This window comes from Erythrolamprus reginae, chromosome 3 (genome assembly GCF_031021105.1).
Source record: "Erythrolamprus reginae isolate rEryReg1 chromosome 3, rEryReg1.hap1, whole genome shotgun sequence".
NCBI classification, from domain to species: Eukaryota; Metazoa; Chordata; class Lepidosauria; order Squamata; family Dipsadidae; genus Erythrolamprus; species Erythrolamprus reginae.
In genome coordinates this window covers 256948440-256967294 of record NC_091952.1, presented here as the reverse complement: position 1 = coordinate 256967294, position 18855 = coordinate 256948440, and the positions used below count along the sequence as shown (strand labels likewise).

General features: G+C 43.8%; 1 protein-coding gene across 1 annotated transcript in view; it reads left to right on the top strand.

The window, feature by feature from the left end:
- Nucleotides 1–17621, top strand: part of LOC139165262 (1-phosphatidylinositol 4,5-bisphosphate phosphodiesterase gamma-1-like) — an 82736-nt gene extending 65115 nt beyond the window's left edge. The window contains exons 22-32 of the mRNA XM_070748398.1: nucleotides 1939–2042; nucleotides 3791–3887; nucleotides 5405–5471; nucleotides 9013–9176; nucleotides 12514–12610; nucleotides 13369–13593; nucleotides 13828–13976; nucleotides 14103–14217; nucleotides 14950–15111; nucleotides 16088–16176; nucleotides 16873–17621. Of these exons, the coding sequence (XP_070604499.1) occupies nucleotides 1939–2042; nucleotides 3791–3887; nucleotides 5405–5471; nucleotides 9013–9176; nucleotides 12514–12610; nucleotides 13369–13593; nucleotides 13828–13976; nucleotides 14103–14217; nucleotides 14950–15111; nucleotides 16088–16176; nucleotides 16873–17061 (1458 nt within the window). The 3' untranslated portion in view covers nucleotides 17062–17621. The remainder of the gene's footprint in view (nucleotides 1–1938; nucleotides 2043–3790; nucleotides 3888–5404; nucleotides 5472–9012; nucleotides 9177–12513; nucleotides 12611–13368; nucleotides 13594–13827; nucleotides 13977–14102; nucleotides 14218–14949; nucleotides 15112–16087; nucleotides 16177–16872) is intronic.
- Nucleotides 17622–18855: the final 1234 nt, after the last annotated feature.

Sequence of the window (18855 nt, the reverse complement as noted above, 5' to 3'; positions counted from 1 at the left end):
AGGGTTCGGGGGGTGCTGGGAAGCCCCCCAGCCCAGCTGTCACTTTTTAAAACAGCCGCGCGGCTTCCCAGCTGTCTCCCAAAGCCGAACATCAAACCCAAACTTCCGCGTTCGGTGTTCGGAGACAGCTGGGAAGCCGCGCGGCTGTTTTAAAAGGTCACAGCTGGGCTGGGGGGCTTCCCAGCACCCCCCCGAACCCCGAACCCGGAAGTTCGGCAAAAGTTCAGGGTTCGGGGGGTGCTGGGAAGCCCCCCAGCCCGGCTGCGACCTTTTAAAACAGCCGCGCGGCTTCCCAGCTGTCTCCCGAAGCCGAACGCCAAACCCGAACTTCCGCGTTCGGCGTTCGGAGACAGCTGGGAAGCCGCGCGGCTGTTTTAAAAGGTGACAGCCGGGCTGGGGGGCTTCCCACCAACCTCCTGAACAGAACCCGGGGTTCAGAAAAATTTTGCCCCTTCTTACGAACTTTTTTCGAGTTACGAACCGGCGTTTGGGAGGCTGCTGGGAAGCCCCGCCGCCCGGCTGTCACCTTTTAAAACAGCCGCGCGGCTTCCCAGCAGTCTCCGAACGCCGGTTCGTAACTTGAAAAAAGTTCGTAAGAAGAGGCAAAATTTTTCTGAACCCCGGGTTCGTATCACGAGTTGTTCGTAAGACGAGGGGTTCGTATCTTGAGGTACCACTGTACTAAAAGTAAATAACTAACAAACAAACATGTAAATGCTTGTTATCTATTCATATATAGGATATTTAAATATGTTATTGAGAGGCTATAGGAAAAGGATGGTTGACCTGTATGTTGAATGTTTTCTATTCAAATACAGTGTTCCCTCAATTTTCGCGGGGGATGCGTTCTGAGACCGCCCGCGAAAGTCGAATTTCCGCGAAGTAGAGATGCGGAAGTTAATACACTATTTTTAGCTATGAACAGTATCACAAGCCTTCCCTTAACACTTTAAGCCCTAAATTGCAATTTCCCATTCCCTTAGCAACCATTTAGATTATTACTTACCATGTTTATTTATTAAAGTTTATTAAAAAAATATTTATTAAAGGCAGACGGAAGTTTGGCCATGACATATGACATCATCGGGTGGGAAAAAATGTGGTATAGGGGAAAAACCCGCGAAGTATTTTTTAATTAATATTTTTTAAAAACCGTGGTGTAGACTTTTCGCAAAGTTTGAACCCGCGAAAATCGAGGGAACACTGTAATCATAGATATTTATATATATATTTGTGTTTATATGTTATATGTATTTATGTGTTTGTGGGTTTTATTGTCTGTTTGTCTTTTATATATATATAATAAAGATTTTTTTTAAAAGAATAGGTTTAGCCCTGTTCTACCAAGGTGCTAGTATAATAAAGCCAGCTATACTTTCCTGGTTTTTAAAAAAATATATATTTTTGAAAAGGTTTTGCTTCCCCTTCTAGGAAGCTTCTTCAGTTCTTCAGAATATATAACTGCACTACTTCAGAACTGATGAAGCTTCTTGGGTGAGAAGCAAAACATTTTCAAGGGGGGTAAAAGCAGAGGTCCAGTTGGCATTTGAAAAAAGCCCCTTTGGGTCACCACCGTGATTTGGATGATTGAGTTATCTCCTCATATTAGCTCCTCACTTTATGGATTTAATTCTCTTCTCATTATTACCATTAAAAGTACAAGCTGCAACAGTTCAGTGCCGTCAGTTCAATGGCACTGAAAAAAAGTGACTTACGTTACGACCATTTTTCACACTTACAACCGTTGCAGCATTCCCCATGGTCACGGGATCAAAATTCAGGGAAATTTACTTAACAACTGGTTTACCCATTGAACAACTGCAAAATATGTCATAAAATGGGGCAAAGCTCAGTTAACAACGTAAATTCTGGGCACAGTTGTGGTCATAAGTCAAGGACTCCTTTTTTTTAAAAAAACTTTTTTTTTCTCCTTTGCAGTGTACCGTAAAGGCCCTGTATGACTACAAAGCCCAGAGAGAGGACGAGCTCTCCTTCTGCAAACAAGCCATCATCCATAACGTGGACAAGCAGGATGGGGGATGGTGAGTCCCAGATGGTCTGGAGGACAGAAGGAAAAGTGGGGATATGATCGAAACATTTAAATATGTTAAAAGAATAAATAAGGTCCAGGAGGGAAGTGTATTTTTTTTTAATAAACTTTATTGATTTTCTTAAAATTGACAAACATACAAACACACATTTAACATAAAATTGGGGTTGCAGATACCCCGCTTGTTCAAGAAGTCAAATTGCATTACAGAAAAAAGAATACATTATGTTAAGTCAACCAATTACTTTGAGCGAAAAGAAGAGATTTTATGTTACCTTATTATGAAAAACAAAACAAAGCATAAACTTCATATCTAAGCAAAGTACAAACACAAAAATTAAATCCTAACCATACTACTATTATGCATTTTTAATTCTTCTTTTGGTCTATCCATGTATACACTTTATTCCAAATCACATAAAAAATTCAGATTCTTCTTGGTTATTTAACCGTCTTGTCATCATATCCATTTCAGCGCAGTCTAATATTTGGAGGGAAGTGTTTTTAATAGGAAAGTGAACCCAAGAACAAGGAGGCACAATCTGAAGGTAGTTGGGGGAAAGATCAGAAGCAATGGGAAAAAATATTATTTTACTGAAAGAGTAGTAGATCCTTGGAACAAACTTCCAGCAGACGTGGTAGATAAATCCACAGGAACTGAATTTAAACATGCCTGGGATAAACATAGATCCATCCTAAGATAAAATACAGAAAATAGTATAAGGTCAGACTAGATGGACCACGAGGTCTTTTTCTGTCGTCAGACTTCTATGTTTATGCCAGGCATGTTTCAATTCAGTTCCTGTGGATTTACCAACCATGTCTGCTGGAAGTTTGTTCCAAGCATCTATTACTCTTTCAGTAAAATAATATTTTCTCACGTTGCTTCTGATCTTTCCCCCAACTCACCTCAGATTGTGTCCCCTTGTGCCCCCCTCTCCACAGACTCCGCATATATATATGTCACATGTTTTTTTGCTGAATTTGAAAATTAAGGGAGACTAGGATAGATCTATTTCAGCCTTATTTTGGCCTCATCAGCTAGCCACACCCACTGGGACTTGAACCTGCAACCTTTGCCTTGTAAGGCAGAGAATTATCCTCTAGGCTACAGTATCCAATCCCTTCAGCTCTGCACCAGGGAAGGGTTACATATTTTTGTGTCGAATCACCCTGGTGTATTGAAGGAACATCACAGCTCCTTATTTGCCTCTCGGCCCAACCCAGGGCCATTTCCAAGGCAGTTAATTTTATTGATAGCCGACAATTCTATCTGTATGTGTCACATGGTTTTTTGCTGAATTTGAAAATTAAGGGAGGCTAGGGTAGATCTATTTCGGCCTTATTTTGGCCTCATCAGCTAGCCATACGCACTGGGACTTGAACCTGCAACTTTTGCCTTGTAAGGCAGAGAATTATCCTCTAGGCTACAGTATCCAATCCCTTCAGCTCTGCACCAGGGAAGGGTTACATATTTTTGTGTCGAATCACCCTGGTGTATTGAAGGAACATCACGGCTCCATTTTTTGCCTCTCGGCCCAACCCAGGGCCATTTCCAAGGCAGTTAATTTTATTGATAGCCGACAATTCTATCTGTATGTGTCACATGGTTTTTTGCTGAATTTGAAAATTAAGGGAGACTAGGATAGATCTATTTTGGCCTTGTTCTGGCCTCATCAGCTAGCCATACGCACATATATATAAAAGAGTGGCCAGCTTTCTTTCTTTTCTCCCTTCCAGGTGGCGAGGAGATTACGGTGGGAAGAAGCAGCTGTGGTTCCCTGCTAACTACGTGGAGGAGACCTCGAGTACCTCCGTGCCGGAGCAGGACGAAGCGGTGAGTTTCTGTTTCCCCCAGCTTTGTTTGGGAAAGGGCTACGCATATAGAGAGGACAAACCATCTTGGTTTCATCCTGGCTAGTTTCCCCCTCTTGGGAATGTGGAACCCCACCCAGCACATCTATAGGAACCGAGGGTGCAGCACCATTTTTCTGAGAAAGGAGGGCAAATACAGGCAGTCCTCGACTTACAACCGCAATGGAGGCCAGAATACGTCGCTAAGTGAGACATTTGTTAAATTTTAAGACTTCTTAAAGCCTTTGATTAAGTGGATCGCCGCAGTTGGAAAATTAGTAAGAAGGTCGTTAAGCGAATCTGGCGCTTAACTTTGACTTTGCAAAGGTCACAGAAGAAGATTGTGTGACCCCAGAACGCTGCGACAGTCATAAATATGAATCAGGCTGAATTTTGATCATGTGACAGTGGGGGTAGCCGTAACGGTGATAAGTAAATGGTGAAAAATGGTGGAATAAGTCACTTTTTCAGGCCCGTTGCAACTTTGAACGGTCACTAAGTGAACTGATGTAAGTTGAAGAGGACCTGTACAGTTAATCCCCAACAGTTTGTTTAGTGACCAAAGTTGCCATGGCACTGAAAAAATTGACTTATGACCGTGTTTCACACCTACGACCGTTGTAGCATGATCAAAATTCAGATTTAATAATGTTTCACTTAGCAACGTAAATTCTGGGCTCAGTTGTGGTCGTAAGTTTGAGGATTACCTGTATTTGCACCCCCTTCTCCAAAAAGATGGAGCTGCATCCTCCACCTTTGGTTCCTGGCTGGGGAATTCTGGGAATTGAAGTCCACACAGCTTAAAGGTTGCACAGAGTGAAATATATATACAGTGGTACCTCTACTTACGAACTTAATTCGTTCTGTGACCAGGTTCTTAAGTAGAAAAGTTTTTTAAGTAGAAGCAATTTTTCTCATAGGAATCAATGTAAAAGCAAATAATGCGTGCAAACCCATTAGGAAAGAAATAAAAGCTCGGAATTTGGGTGGGAGGAGGAGGAGGAAGAGGAGGACAGTTGCTGCCCAGAGCGAAGGGAGCGTTTCTTTTCTCTGGGCACTGGCAGAAGTTTATTCCCTGTCCAAGCGCCCAGAGAAAGGAAAACGCTCCGTTCGCTCTGGACTGCCAAAGCTTCCTTAAGCGCCACCGAAAGGCTCCTCTGGCAGCCCAGAAAAGCCTGAGATGGCTAGGATTAAAGGTGAAATGGCTGGAAACTGGCCGGGCCTTCGTGCTGCTCTCAAATTTCCTGGGAAATTTTTCCGGGCTCGGGTTCTTAAGGAGAAAATGGTTCTTGAGAAGAGGCAAAAGAATCTTGAACACCCGGCTCTTATCTAGAAAAGTTCTTAAGTAGAGGCGTTCTTAGGTAGAGGTGCTACTGTATAGATCTGGTTTCAGAGCTATCAGAATAGAAGTGAACTTTTTTTTTTTTTAAGTGTTTGTTTTCCATTTTAACATTTCTGCCTTCCCCCTTTTCTCCCCCCCCCCCCATCCACCCACCCCAGTCGGTGGAAAACAGCCCTTTGGGGAACTTCCTGAAGGGGTTCATTGACGTCCCGTCATGCCACGTGGGTGAGTGTCTTGCACAGACGTTCCGTGGCTGGCGGTGAGTAACAGAGCGCTTCGGGTGAGGGCGGGTGGGGGCGCCCCAGCCTCTTTCCTTGGCCCTGGAGGGTCTCCCGCCAACTTTGTGGACGCCACCTTATGTAATCTTATTCTATTTTATCTTATTTATTTTTATTTCTTCTTTTCTTTTTATATTTTATTATTTTATTTCAGTTTAAGTTATTTTACTTTATTATTTTATTTTATCTTATTTATTTTTATTTTTTCCTTTCTTTTCTTTTTTCTTTTCTTTTTATATTTTATTATTATTTTCTTTTTATTATGTTATTTTACTTTGTTTTATTTTATATTATTTGTTTTATTTTTAAATTTTATTCTTATATTTTGTTATTTTTATTTTATTTTAATTATGTTATTTTACTTTATTATTTTATTTTATCTTATTTTTTATTTTTATTTTTATTTTTAATTATTTTTATCATTATTTTATTTTAATTCTATTATTTTACTTTATGTTATTATATCATATTTTATTTTTACATTTTTTTATTTTTTTTATTTTAATTCTGTTATTTTACTATATTTTATTTATTTTTTTATTATAATTTTTTATTATTTTATTTTAATTCTTGCTATTTTGCTTTATTATCTTTTATTTTACATTATTTTATTTTAATTTCAGATTGTTTTGCAACTTACAAGCATTCGTTTAGTGACTATGCAAAGTTACAACAGAGCTTGGGAAAAAGTGACTTTTCACATGTACCGCCATTGCAGCCGTACATGTGGTCCCATGTTAAAAAAAATTTTGTTTTGTTTTGATGCAGCTTTTTTAAAATGAGTTTGTGTGTGTGTGTGTGTTTCTCTTGGTTTTTTGTTTGTTTTCTGTCTGATTTTTTTTTTATTTGGAGTTTTGTATTTTGTATTTTAACTTTGTTTTTAATAAAATAAAAATATAGGTTAAAAAAAATTCAGAAGCTTGGCAACTGGCGTGTACTTATGACTGTTTCAAATGCCCCAGGCTCATGTGATCCCCTTCTGTGACCTTCTGACAAGCCAACTCAACAAGGGAGCCAAAATCACTTAACAACCACATATACACCACAGCCCTTCATGGCACCGGACCAGAATATCTCTGGGACCGTCTTCTGCCGCACGAAGCCCAGCGACCAGTTAGGTCTCACAGAGTTGGCCTTCTTGGGGTCCCGTCAAGTAAGCAATGTCGTTTGGCGGGACCCAGGGGAAGCGCCTTCTCTATGGTGGCCCTGACCCTTTGGAACCAACTCCCCCCAGATATCAGAGTTGTCCCCACCTTCCTTGCCTTTCGTAAGCTCCTTAAAACCCACCTCTGTCGTCAGGCATGGGGGAATTGAGACTTTCCCTTCCCCTAGGCTTATAAAATTTATGCATGGTATGTCAGTATGTATGATTGGTTTCTTAAATTGGGGTTTTTTAAATTAACTTAAATATTAGATTTGTTTACATTGTATTATTATTATTATTGCTGTTAGCTGCCCCGAGTCTACGGAGAGGGGCGGCATACAAATCTGATTAATAAATAAATAAATAGATTAATAAATAAATATAACAGAGAGGGTGTGAAAGTTAGAAGGCACCTTGGAGCAGTGGTGGGTTCCTACCGGTGCAGTAGGAGACTCCGTTCCAGTAGTGGCCGCCAGATTACACAATTTGCGCACGATCGCTCTGGTGCCCTCTTCGCCGGTCCCTCGGCTGGTGCCATCTTTTTTTTTTTTAAAGGGCCCTTTTTGCTTCCTGCCCATGCGCAGAAGCAAACTCTCACAAGGGGACGCTTGTGTGCGTGAGATTTTGGTTATTTTTTTGAAAATGGAAGATTTCGCCAAAATCGTGCATCCATCCCTTCACAAAATGTTGGTGCGTCTTTGCTTCCTGCGCATGTGCAGAAGCAAAATTGTGTGAGGGAAGTGCGTGTGGACATGTGCAGGGGCACACCCAAATCAGGAGGCCTTCTAGTCCAACCTCTTACGCAAGTAGGAAATTTGTACCATTTCAGACAAATGGTAATTCAGTCTAATTTTTTTTTTAAAAAAACAACGTTGCTCTTTGAACAATGGCAACAATTTGCTTAACAACTGGCAAGAAAAGTCATAAAATGGATCAAAAATGGGTCAAAAATCTGGCAGAAGCTCCGTTGTAATCTGGCTTCTCCATCTTTAGAAGGTCCAAAAAGTCCTTCGGGAGTTAGGCAGCATATAAGTCTAAATAAATAAAAAATAAAAAGGGGATCACATGATCTGGGACTATTAGAATATTCATGAACTGGGCGAGCCACGTTAACAAGGTCAGCCAATGAATAGGCATAGCATCTGAGTCAGCCAATAAGAGCTAATCCCTTCTGAGTCTGTGCAAGGAATCAAAATTGAGAAGCTTAAGGCTGCACTCTGTGCTTGTCTGCTCTGCTGAAATGAAACTAACTCCTGCTTATGTTTGCTTGAAGAAGAACTCTGCTAATGGTATTGTAAATTCATCTTAGTATGTTTATACCGAAGCAGCTGAATCAGTCATCTGTCTGTGCTTCCGGCTTTGATTTTTATGTAACAAACTTCAACAGGGACACTGCAACCATCATAGGTACATGCCAGTTGCCAAGCGTCTGAATTTTGATCAGGTGACTCTCCGGACGCTTCAACGGTCATAGGTGTGAAAAGTGGATAGAACTCATTTTTTACCAGTGCCCTTGTAACTTCAGATAGTCATTAAACCAATGGTTGCAAGTTGAGGATGACCTGTAACCGTGAAGGTCATCTTGCCCAGCTCTTTTGCTCAGGGGAAGAGAGGGATACCTTTTTTTTTGGAGTATAAGACACACCGGAGTATTAGACGCACCTTAGTTTTGGGGGAGGAAAATAAGGGGGAAAATATCTGCCTATAAGGCATTCATCTGGCTAGCGTCCTTAGTCTGGTCAGCTTCAGCACATTATTTTATCCCCTGGCTAGGGTTTTAAAAAACCTTATTCGGAGCGAGTAACAATGAAAAAAAGCCTGCAAAGACTTAGGGCTGGAAAAACATTTTTTGGAGTGAGTAGCAATGTAAGAGCCTGCGAGTCAGATAAGAGCTGGGAACATCATTAGCATCTGATTAGGGCTGGAAAGAAACATCTTTGGAGCAAATAGAGCAGTGAAAAAAAGCCAGCAAAGACTTAGGGCTGGAAAAACATTCTTTGCAAAGAGAAACAATGAAAGAGCCTGCAAGGTAAGAGCTGGGAAGATCGTTAGCGTAGGGAAAAAAAGCTTAGGAAAAAGCTACATTCAGAGTATAAGATGCACCCAATTTTTAGGGAAGAAAAGGGTGCTTCTCATACTCTGAAAAATACGGTATTTTGGACAGAGGACCACTTAGCTGCTGCTGAAGAACATCCCTTCATCATTGTTGTCCTCTTCTCGTGGTTTGTCCCCAAATGGGAGACCAGAGAACCCTCTGTGCCCCGCATGCTCCCCAACCCCTCACCCCCTGTCCTGCGTTGGGGGGCCTCTTCAAGTAAAGCCGCCCCCTCTGATGTCCTTGTAGTTATCTCCAAAGACGCCAGGAGCTCCAAACCCTTTGTCTTCACCATCCATTCTCAGCAGATGACACACCCATCCCAGTCGCTGGACGTCGCCACGGATACTTTGGAGGAGCTGAACGACTGGGTGGCCAAGATCCGAGAGGTCACGCAGAACGCAGACGCCAGGGTGAGTCCTCCCAATGGGAGGTCCCAGTTGGAAGATCTATAATAATAATAACAATAATAATAACAACAGAGTTGGAAGGGGGCTTGGAGGTCTTCTAGTCGAACCCTCTGCTTAGGCAGTAAACCCTACACTACTTCAGACAGATGGTTATCCAACATCTTCTTAAAAATTTCCAGTGTTGGAGCATTCACAACTTCTGGAGGGAAGTTGTTCCGCTGGTTAATAGTTCTCGCTTTTAGGAAGTTTCTCCCTAGTTCTAAGGTTGGTTCTCTCCTTGGTTATTTTCCATCCATGGCTTCTTGTCCTGCCAACAAGTTGACGCCCTCTTCTTTGGGGCTGCCCCTCAAATATTGTAAGATTGCTATCATGTCACCTCTAGTCCTTAACATGAGAACTTAAGAAGAGCCCTGCTGAATGGGGCCAAAGCCCACCGAGTCCAGCATTCTGTGTCCCACAGTGGCCCATCAATTGTCCATGGGGATCTTGAGCAGAAAGAGAAGGCAAGACCCTCTCTTTCCCTTGACCCCCAACAAATGGGATCCAAGGAATCATGCCTGCCTCAACCAACATAGATTAACAGAGTTGAATAGGGACCTTGTAGGTCATCTAATCCACAGTCCTAAACTGCATGAACGGGGATACACTCCAAGACCAGAGAGGTAATAATACCACTCTATAAGGCCCTGGTCAGACCGCACCTGGAGTATTGCATCCAGTTCTGGTCACCACACTTCAAAAGAGATATAGAGACTCTAGAGAGGGTGCAGAAAAGAGCAACTAAAATGATAAGGGGACTAGAGACCAGGTCATACGAGGAAAGGTTGCTGGAACTGGGCATGGATAGTCTAGTAAAAAGAAGGGCCAGGGGGGACATGATAGCTCTATACAGGTACTTGAGGGGTTGCCACAGAGAGGAGGGGGACACACTGTTTTCCAGGGCACCAGAGGGCCGGATGGGGAACAACGGTTGGAAGCTGACCAAGGAAAGATTCAACCTGGAGATAAGAAAGAACTTCCTGACAGTGAGAGCGATCAACCAGTGGAACGACCTGCCACCGGAGGTTGTGGACTCCCCAACTTTGGACACTTTCAAGAGGAGATTGGACTGCCATTTGGCTGGGGTGATGTAGGATTTCCTGCTCAAGCAGGTGGTTGAACTTGATGACCTGTAAGGTCCCTTTCAACTCTAATAATAAATAAATAAATAAATAAGCCCCCCAGGCCATGCCAGGAGACCCTACACCATTTCTGACAGATGGCAGGCCAATCTCTTTTTGAAAGTCTCCAGGGATGAAGCTCCCGCAATTTCCAAAGGCAACTTCTGTTCCATGGGTTGATTGTCTTAACTGTCAGAAAATGTCTCCTTATTTCCCAGTTGAATCTCTCCTGGGTCAATTTCCATCCGTTATTCCTTGTCTGGCCCTCAGGTGCTTTAGACTAGAGAATAGCTTGACTCCCTCTTCTTTGGGGCAACCCCTGAGATATTGGAAGGCTGCTATCATGTCTCCCCTGGTCCTTCTTTTCATTAAACCAGCCATGCCCAGTTCCTGCAACTCTTCATAGAAACAGAAACATAGAAGATTGACAGCAGAAAAAGACCTCATGGTCCATCTAGTATGCCCTTATACTATTTCCTGTATTTTATCTTAGGATGGATCTATGTTTCTCCCAGGCAGGTTTCAATTCAGTTACTGTGGATTTACCAACCACGTCTGCTGGAAGTTTGTTCCAAGCATCTACTACTCTTTCAGTAAAATCATATTTTCTCATGTTGCCTTTGATCTTTTCCCCAATTAATTTCAGATTGTGTCCCCTTGTTCTTGTGTTCACTTTCCTATTAAAAACACTTCCCTCCTGAACCTTATTTAACCCTTTAACATATTTAAATGTGTTCTGTCTGAGTTCCCCCAGACGTCAACACCAACTAAAAAGAGTATCCAGACACGCTGGTAAAAAGCAAAGTCATTTTATATCTTTGAAAACAAACACAGATAACAAAAACTGTTCTTACAAACTGGAATGCTATGAAGCTTCACAGAAAAGTCATGACGGCCAGACAATACAACAGGCTTCTTGCTGGCACACACCACTGTAGATAATAAAACCCACGCCTCTCCCAAGTTTTCAGCCTTCGAGGCCACAAGCCAGAATCAGAGACGCCAAGGATCGAAGCAAGGTCACAGGACTCCTAAAAGATAACTCTCCACAATACAGGAAGGGCGGGCCTGCCTTTTCAACCTTTCTGAGGAGAACCACACCCAAACCCAGCTGTTGCCTATTAGGGATGGAAATACCTGGCTAATTGTCCCCTTCGTTGTGCTGCCCTTCTCTGTCTCATATCTATGATGGCTTGTGCATTCTCATCGAATGACTCCAGGCTACTCGCTGGGGAGAGCTCCGCCCCGGGGGTCTCAGGCTGTTCTCCCTCCTCCTCGTCCTGACATTCCTCTTCCCCGTCTGCCTGGTCCTCCTCCTCCTCCTGTTCCTCGTCCTCCCCCTCTGAGCATGCAGCCGGCAGAGTTCCAGCTGTTCCCTGAGGAGCCTCAGACTGAATCACAACAAAATGTTTCGATCATGTCCCCCCTTTTCCTTCTGTCCTCCAGACTATACAGATTGAATTCATGAAGTCTTTCCTGATACGTTTGATGCTTAAGACCTTCCACCATTCTTGTAGCCCGTCTTTGCACCCGTTCAGTTTTGTCAATATCTTTTTGTAGGTGAGGTCTCCAGAACTGAACACAGTATTCCAAATGTGGTCTCACCAGCGCTCTATGTAAGGGGATCACAATCTCCCTCTTCCTGCTTGTTATACCTCTAGCTATGCAGCCAAGCATCCTACTTGCTTTTCCTACTGCCCGACCACATTGCTCACCCATTTTGAGACTGTCTTCTTCATATTTTTTAGCCTCTAGTCCCCTAATCTTCTTTGTTGCTCTTTTCTGCACTTTTTCTAGAGTCTCAACATCCTTTTTTATATTGTGGTGACCAAAACTGAATGCAGGATTCCAAGTGTGGCCTTATCATGGCCTTAGATTGTAAAGACCAACTCAAAGTATGTTAGCTGGGGCTTTTCCCTTTGCAAGTCTCCAAAATTATGTTCCTGGTTCCAGAGTTTTTGGTCCATCTCTTTCGAATTTTGTCAAGGTAGCTCTTGGGTCCCTTTATATTCAACTCATGGTTGGTTTCTTCTCTTGGAGAAGAATTCAGTCTTGACTGACATGGAACAACAACACTGTGTTGGAGCCTCTATGCTCATATAGGTGCTCCTGTGTGTAGCAGGGTGGACTAGATGCCCTCCGGATGTCTCCTGATTGGGTTTTCTTTGTCTCGTGTCCAGATGCAGGAAGGGAAGATCATGGAACGGAGGAAGAAGATCGCCCTGGAGCTGTCAGAGCTGGTCGTTTATTGCCGCCCGGTTCCCTTTGATGAGGAGAGTAAGTGGCTTGGCGCCTTCGTCCCCACGTCTGCTCCAGAAGAGGCTGGACTGAGGCTCGGTTGGGATTTTATGGATTTTATAGAGATGCACAGACAGATGATAGCTAGATACAAGATAGAAAGATGATAGATAACAGAAGAGAGAGAGAGAGAGACAATATAGTAGGTAGGTAGGAAATGGATGGATAGATAGATAGATAGATAGATAGATAGATAGATAGATAGATAGATATAGATATAGATATAGATATAGATATAGATATAGATATATAGAGATGAGACAGACAGACCGACAGGTGATAGCTGGATAGGTAGAGAGAGAGATATTGAGAGAGAGACGATAGATGTAGATGATAGATAATGGTAGATATGATGGATGAATGGATGGATCGAGAGAGAGAGAGAAAATAGATAGATACAGGAGAGAGAGAGAGAGGCAGGCAGGCAGACGATAGATATAGATGATAGATGTTAGGTATGAAAGACTATGTACTTGGTAACATATTTGGATTGTTATTCTGACTTATTATGTGTATGACTTTAGACTGTTTATCTGAATATGTTATTTCTCAAAGAAAACTTTAATTCAAGTTAGTATATCTGTGTGTGGCTGAGTAGTTACTCACAACTAATCTCAGTCTAAAGGTTTCTGTGTGTGCACAACCTTGGGAAACCAGGATTATTGTGCTCATACGTTATCAGCGCAGAGGATTCGTATCCGTGACAGCTGACTCCTTGATCTGTTTCTCCCCCCCAGAGATCGGCACAGAGAAAACCTGTTACCGGGATATGTCTTCCTTCCCGGAGACCAAGGCGGAGAAATATGCCAACCGCAGCAAGGGGAAAAAATTCCTGCAGTACAACCGCCGACAGCTCAGCCGCGTCTACCCCAAAGGGCAGCGCCTGGATTCCTCCAACTACGACCCGCTGTCCATGTGGATCTGTGGCAGCCAGCTAGTGGCTCTCAACTTCCAGACGCCTGGTAAGTTCATTTCCATATTGATGATCGTCACATGATCGTCAAGCCACTCCCACTTGGTCACATGGCAGCAAGCCACACCCACAAAATAACCCATGCCCACAGTGTGGTAGTAAAAATTTTGCAGGCCTTCCCTGCTCTCTTCGCTCCGTCTGCCAAGGTCTTTCTCCCATACCATGATGTTCTCCAAAGATCCTTTGTCCTTCCTCTGAATCCCGATTGGTTCCCTCCTTCCAGACAAGCCGATGCAGCTGAACCAATCGCTTTTCATGCTCGGCGGGCGCAGTGGCTACGTCCTGCAGCCGGACCTGATGCGGGACGACCTCTTCGACCCTTTCGACAAGAGCAGCCTGAAGCACGTGGAGCCCATCACTGTCCAGTTGCAGGTCAGTCAACCGCACAATCACACGGGATGTCTCCCCTCTGCCCCGCCTGCCCCTCCCGGCTTGGCTACCGCTTTTGCGGGTCCTGCCTTGCCTGCCTAACCCAGTCCCCGTTCTTCCTTTCTCCAGATCTTAGGGGCCCGGCACCTTCCCAAAAATGGCCGCAGCATCGTTTGCCCGTTTGTGGAGGTGGAGGTGTGCGGCTCAGAGTTCGACAACAGCAAGAACAAGACAGACGTCGTAGGTAGGAAATCAGGAAAATGGCGCTGTGTCTTCGGTGTTTGTCTGAATGGGGCCAGTGCTCCCAACACCAGAGGACGTGTGTGAACCAGTGTTGGAGAGGGAGGCTTACGTTTCCTCTGGAGCTTCTCTTTCACGCCGTCCTTAGGGAGTTGGGTGGCATACAAATCAAACTACTGCTACTACTAATGATGATGATGAAGAAAGTGTGGCTCATTGATGTCGCCATACCAGGTGACAGTCGAATTGATAAAAAACAACAAGAAAAACCTAGCCGATCCCAGGATCTTAAAATCGAACTACGACGACTCTGGCATAAACCAATACAGGGGTTCCCAGTGGTAATCGGCACTCTGGGGGCTGTGCCAAAAGACCTCAGCCGGCATTTGAAAACAATAAACATTGTTGAAATCAGGATCTGCCTGTTGCAAAAGGCCTCCGTACTTGGATCTGTGCGCATCATAGGAAAATACATCACACAGTCCTAGCCGCTTGGGAAGTGTTTGACTTGTGATATTGTGATACGGAATCCAGCATGTCAATCTCGTTTGCGGTGTATTACTGTTTTTTGTGAATAAAATAATAATAATATTTATATACAAATAAGATTTAGATGCTGGTATTGTGATACGAAATCCAGCATATAAATCCCATTTGCTGTGTACTACCATTTTTTGTTACCATTTTAATAATAATAGTAATAATAATAATTTTTTTTAATTTCCTTTCCGTTCAGCTGACAACGGCCTCAACCCGCTCTGGCTGCTGAAGCAATTCATCTTTGACATCAACAACCCCCAGTTTGCCTTCCTGCGCTTCGTGGTTTACGAGGAAGACATGTTCAGTGACCCCAACTTCTTGGCCCAGGCCACCTTCCCCGTCCAGAGCCTCAAAACAGGTACCGGCCCGGCCCCTCCCCTTCTCCCCCCGCCCCCACACGCACGTAACCCCCTCCCCTTTCAGGGGCGGATTGCCATTACCGCTGCTATAGGTGCGCATCCCAGCATGTTTTTGCTTTTGCGCATGTGGCAGGAAAATTCAAGGGTACAAATTTCAGACACACACACGTTTGAAAATTCAAAACAAGGTTCTTTATCACAAAATTCAAAATAAACTAAGCACTCTTTTTGTATTGCAAAGAGCACTCTTCCCAAAACAACCGGGTAGTCTGTACAATTAACCTTAAGCAGTCATTAAGTACTTAGCTAGCAGCTGTGAAGAAACCTCACACCCCTTCTTCCAACGAAGGGACACACACACACACACACACACACACGTTGCTCTGCTTTGGCTTCAAAGGCGTGAAAAATTAACAAACAAACTCCAGAAAACAGCAACACAGGATTCCTGAAGAACTGCGATCAGATACTCTTTCACAATGGCCAAACCCACACGCTGCTATTTATAGCAGCAGCCCTAATTACCGGGGCCCCACCCAACCACAGGTGGCCTCATTTTCTCTTGTAATAATCCTTCAGTTGTTGTCTCCTATGCATCACTCTACGCATGCGTGGATGTGTCATTAATTCTTGTTCAGAATCCAAGATGATACAGCTGATTGATCTCCTCCTGGGCTGTCTGCCAAACTCCCCTCTTCCCTGTCACTCACGCTTCCTTGGTCAGAGGAGGCTTCATCGGCAGATTCCATCGGGAGCAAAACAGGCCTGCAGCATGTGGATGTCTCCCCCACATCCACCTGCACATTCCTTGGGGCAGAAGCTGGACCAGAGCTAACCACAACATACTGGTAGTCTTCGACTTAACAATCCATTGTGGTTGTAAGTTGAGGACCGCCTAGAGATTACCCGCTTGGCTGTCCAGCTTTTGAAGGCGATGGATTGGGGATTTTTTTTCATCCATCTTGGTGTCCACAGGCTACCGGTCGGTACCGCTGAAGAACAGTTACAGCGAGGATCTCGAACTGGCTTCTCTGCTGATCCACATTGAGATCATCAATGCCAAGGTGAGTTTTGGGGGTCCTTTGAGAATGGGCATCGGGCATGGCAGCATCTCAGCCGCAGGGTAGGCAGGGTTGGGCTACCACAGAGGTCCTCAAACTTGGCAACTTGTGGACTTCAAATCTCAGAATTCTCCAGCCAGCATAGCTGGCCCCTGACTTAGATAAACTTTCTGGCCTCTTCCAACTCTATCATTCATGGCTGGCTGTGGAATTCTGGGAGTTGAAGTCCACAAGGCTAAAAGTAGCCAAGGTTGTAGACCCCTGACTTAGATGAACTTTCTGGCCTCTTCCAACTCTATCATTCATGGCTGGCTGGGGAATTCTGAGAGTTGGAGTCCACAAGTCTTAAAATGGCTAAGATTGGAGATCCCTGACTTAATGACCCTTCTGGCCTTTTCCAACTCTATCACTCATAATTGGCTGGGGAATTCTAGGAGTTGGAGTCCACAAGTCTTAAAGTTTCCAGGTTTGGGGACCCCCCGACTTAGATGGTTTTTCTGGCCTCATTCATGGCTAGCTGGGGAATTCTGAGAGTTGGAGTCCACAAGTCTTAAACCTGCCAGGTTTGAGGACTCCTGGGCTAGCAAGTCCTGAAAAAAAAGAGACCGCAGGATGCTTGTAGAACATCTGAAAGGGTTCAGGCCTGGGCAAGAGGCAAGCCAGGAGACCCAGCCACCTGGAGGAAACTTTCTTTTGCAGGAAGAAGACGACGAGAACTTGTACTCCTCCATCCAGCAACTCCGGGACCGGGCGAACGAGCTCTCCAACCAGGTGTCAAACCTGGAGCACAGCAACAATTGCGACTCGCGTTACCAGCAACGTCTGGATGAGCTGAGGTTGGCCCAGGAGCAACTCATGGAGTTGACCGAAGCACGCAATAGGAAGTGAGTAGGCCACTCTCCTGGTTGTAAATTTACCAAGAGGGTCTGTTGTAGTTGTGGTGGCTTCTCCATGGTTCTGCTTTCTAGGAGTGGTGGGTAGAATGGTTTCAGGAACTGGGCATGTGACGTTTAATGAAAAGAAGGACCAGGGGAGACATGACAACAGGGGTTGCCACAAAGAAGAGGGAGTCCACCTATTCTCCAAATCACCTGAGGGTAGAACAAGAAGCAACGGGTGGAAACTAAACAAGGAGAGAAGCAACTTAGAACCAAGGAGACAATTCCTGCTTGTTGTCCTGCAAATGCCTCATTACCCAACTAGGTAACATCATCAGTATTAGAAAGGAAGTGGGGTTTGCAGGGAAGTAGAGGATTCTGAGGTCCTTGCTGCTTTCTGAGCTGATTTGTTTTCCTGCAGACGTTGTATGACCCAAGTAGGAAACAAAATAACTTCTGTTCTTTTCTTTAATTAAAATTAATTAACTCCATCAACTTCTCCAACTTCGTCCATGCTATGGTCCTTCCATTTTTTTGTGCATACTTGCTTCGGTCAATATATATAACAAAGTTCCAATTTTTTCCCCAATTCTTTTTCCATTAAACACAAGAGAAAAAAAAATGTTCTGGTGTCATTTTTATCTCCATTTTCAAAATTTTCTGTTCACAAAATATGAATCATACTCCAAATTGGGTTTTTTTTCTTTATCACATATCCATCGCAGATAGTAAAAAGTCCTCCATTTACTTTTAACACTTTCATCATTCATTTGACGTACCTTTATGCCCTGTTCTTTTTTCGTAGGTAGAGGTACCACTGAATTTCTAAATATTGACGTAATATAGTATTTTGTTCACTTGTCCTTTTAATCCTGGTCTTGATATTAATGCTAATGTTTATCATCTTAATCTTATTTTAGTGAAGATTGGACTTAATCCCTGGATAGTTCAGTGGATTTCAAGCTGGCTGAAGCGTAGACATCAGAGAGTTATTGTTAATGGCGACTATTCTGAGCAGAGACAGGTTACAAGCGGTGTGCCACAAGGGTCTGTTCTGGGTCCTATTCTTTTTAATATCTTTGTGAGTGACATAGGGGAAGGTTTGGCAGGGAAGGTTTGCCTATTTGCCGATGACTCTAAAGTGTGCAATAGGGTTGATATTCCTGGAGGGGCCTGTAATATGGTAAATGATTTAGCTTTACTAGATAAGTGGTCAAAGCAATGGAAACTGCAGTTTAATGTTTCCAAATGTAAAATAATGCACTTGGGGAAAAGGAATCCTCAATCTGAGTATTGCATTGGCAGTTCTGTGTTAGCTAAAACTTCAGAAGAGAAGGATTTAGGGGTAGTGATTTCTGACAGTCTCCAAATGGATCAGCAGTGTGGTCGGGCGGTAGGAAAAGCAAGTAGGATGCTTGGCTGCATAGCAAGAGGTATAAAAAGCAGGAAGAGGGAGATTGTGATCCCCTTATATAGAGCACTGGTGAGACCACATTTGGAATACTGTGCCCAGTTCTGGAGACCTCACCTACAAAAAGATATTGACAAAATTGAACGTGTCCAAAGACGGGCTACAAGAATGGTGGAAGGTCTTAAGCATAAAACGTATCAGGAAAGACTTCATGAACTCAATCTGTATAGTCTGGAGCAGAGGTCCCCAACCTTTTTTGCACCAGGGACCGGCTTTAAGCTAGACCAGTTTTCCATGGCCCGGTGGGGGTGGGGGGGGAAGAAGTAGGACCTTCCTAACTCCCCCCCCCCAGCCAAAATCACAAAGCCAGGCAGCCCCCAGCCGCCAAAGGAG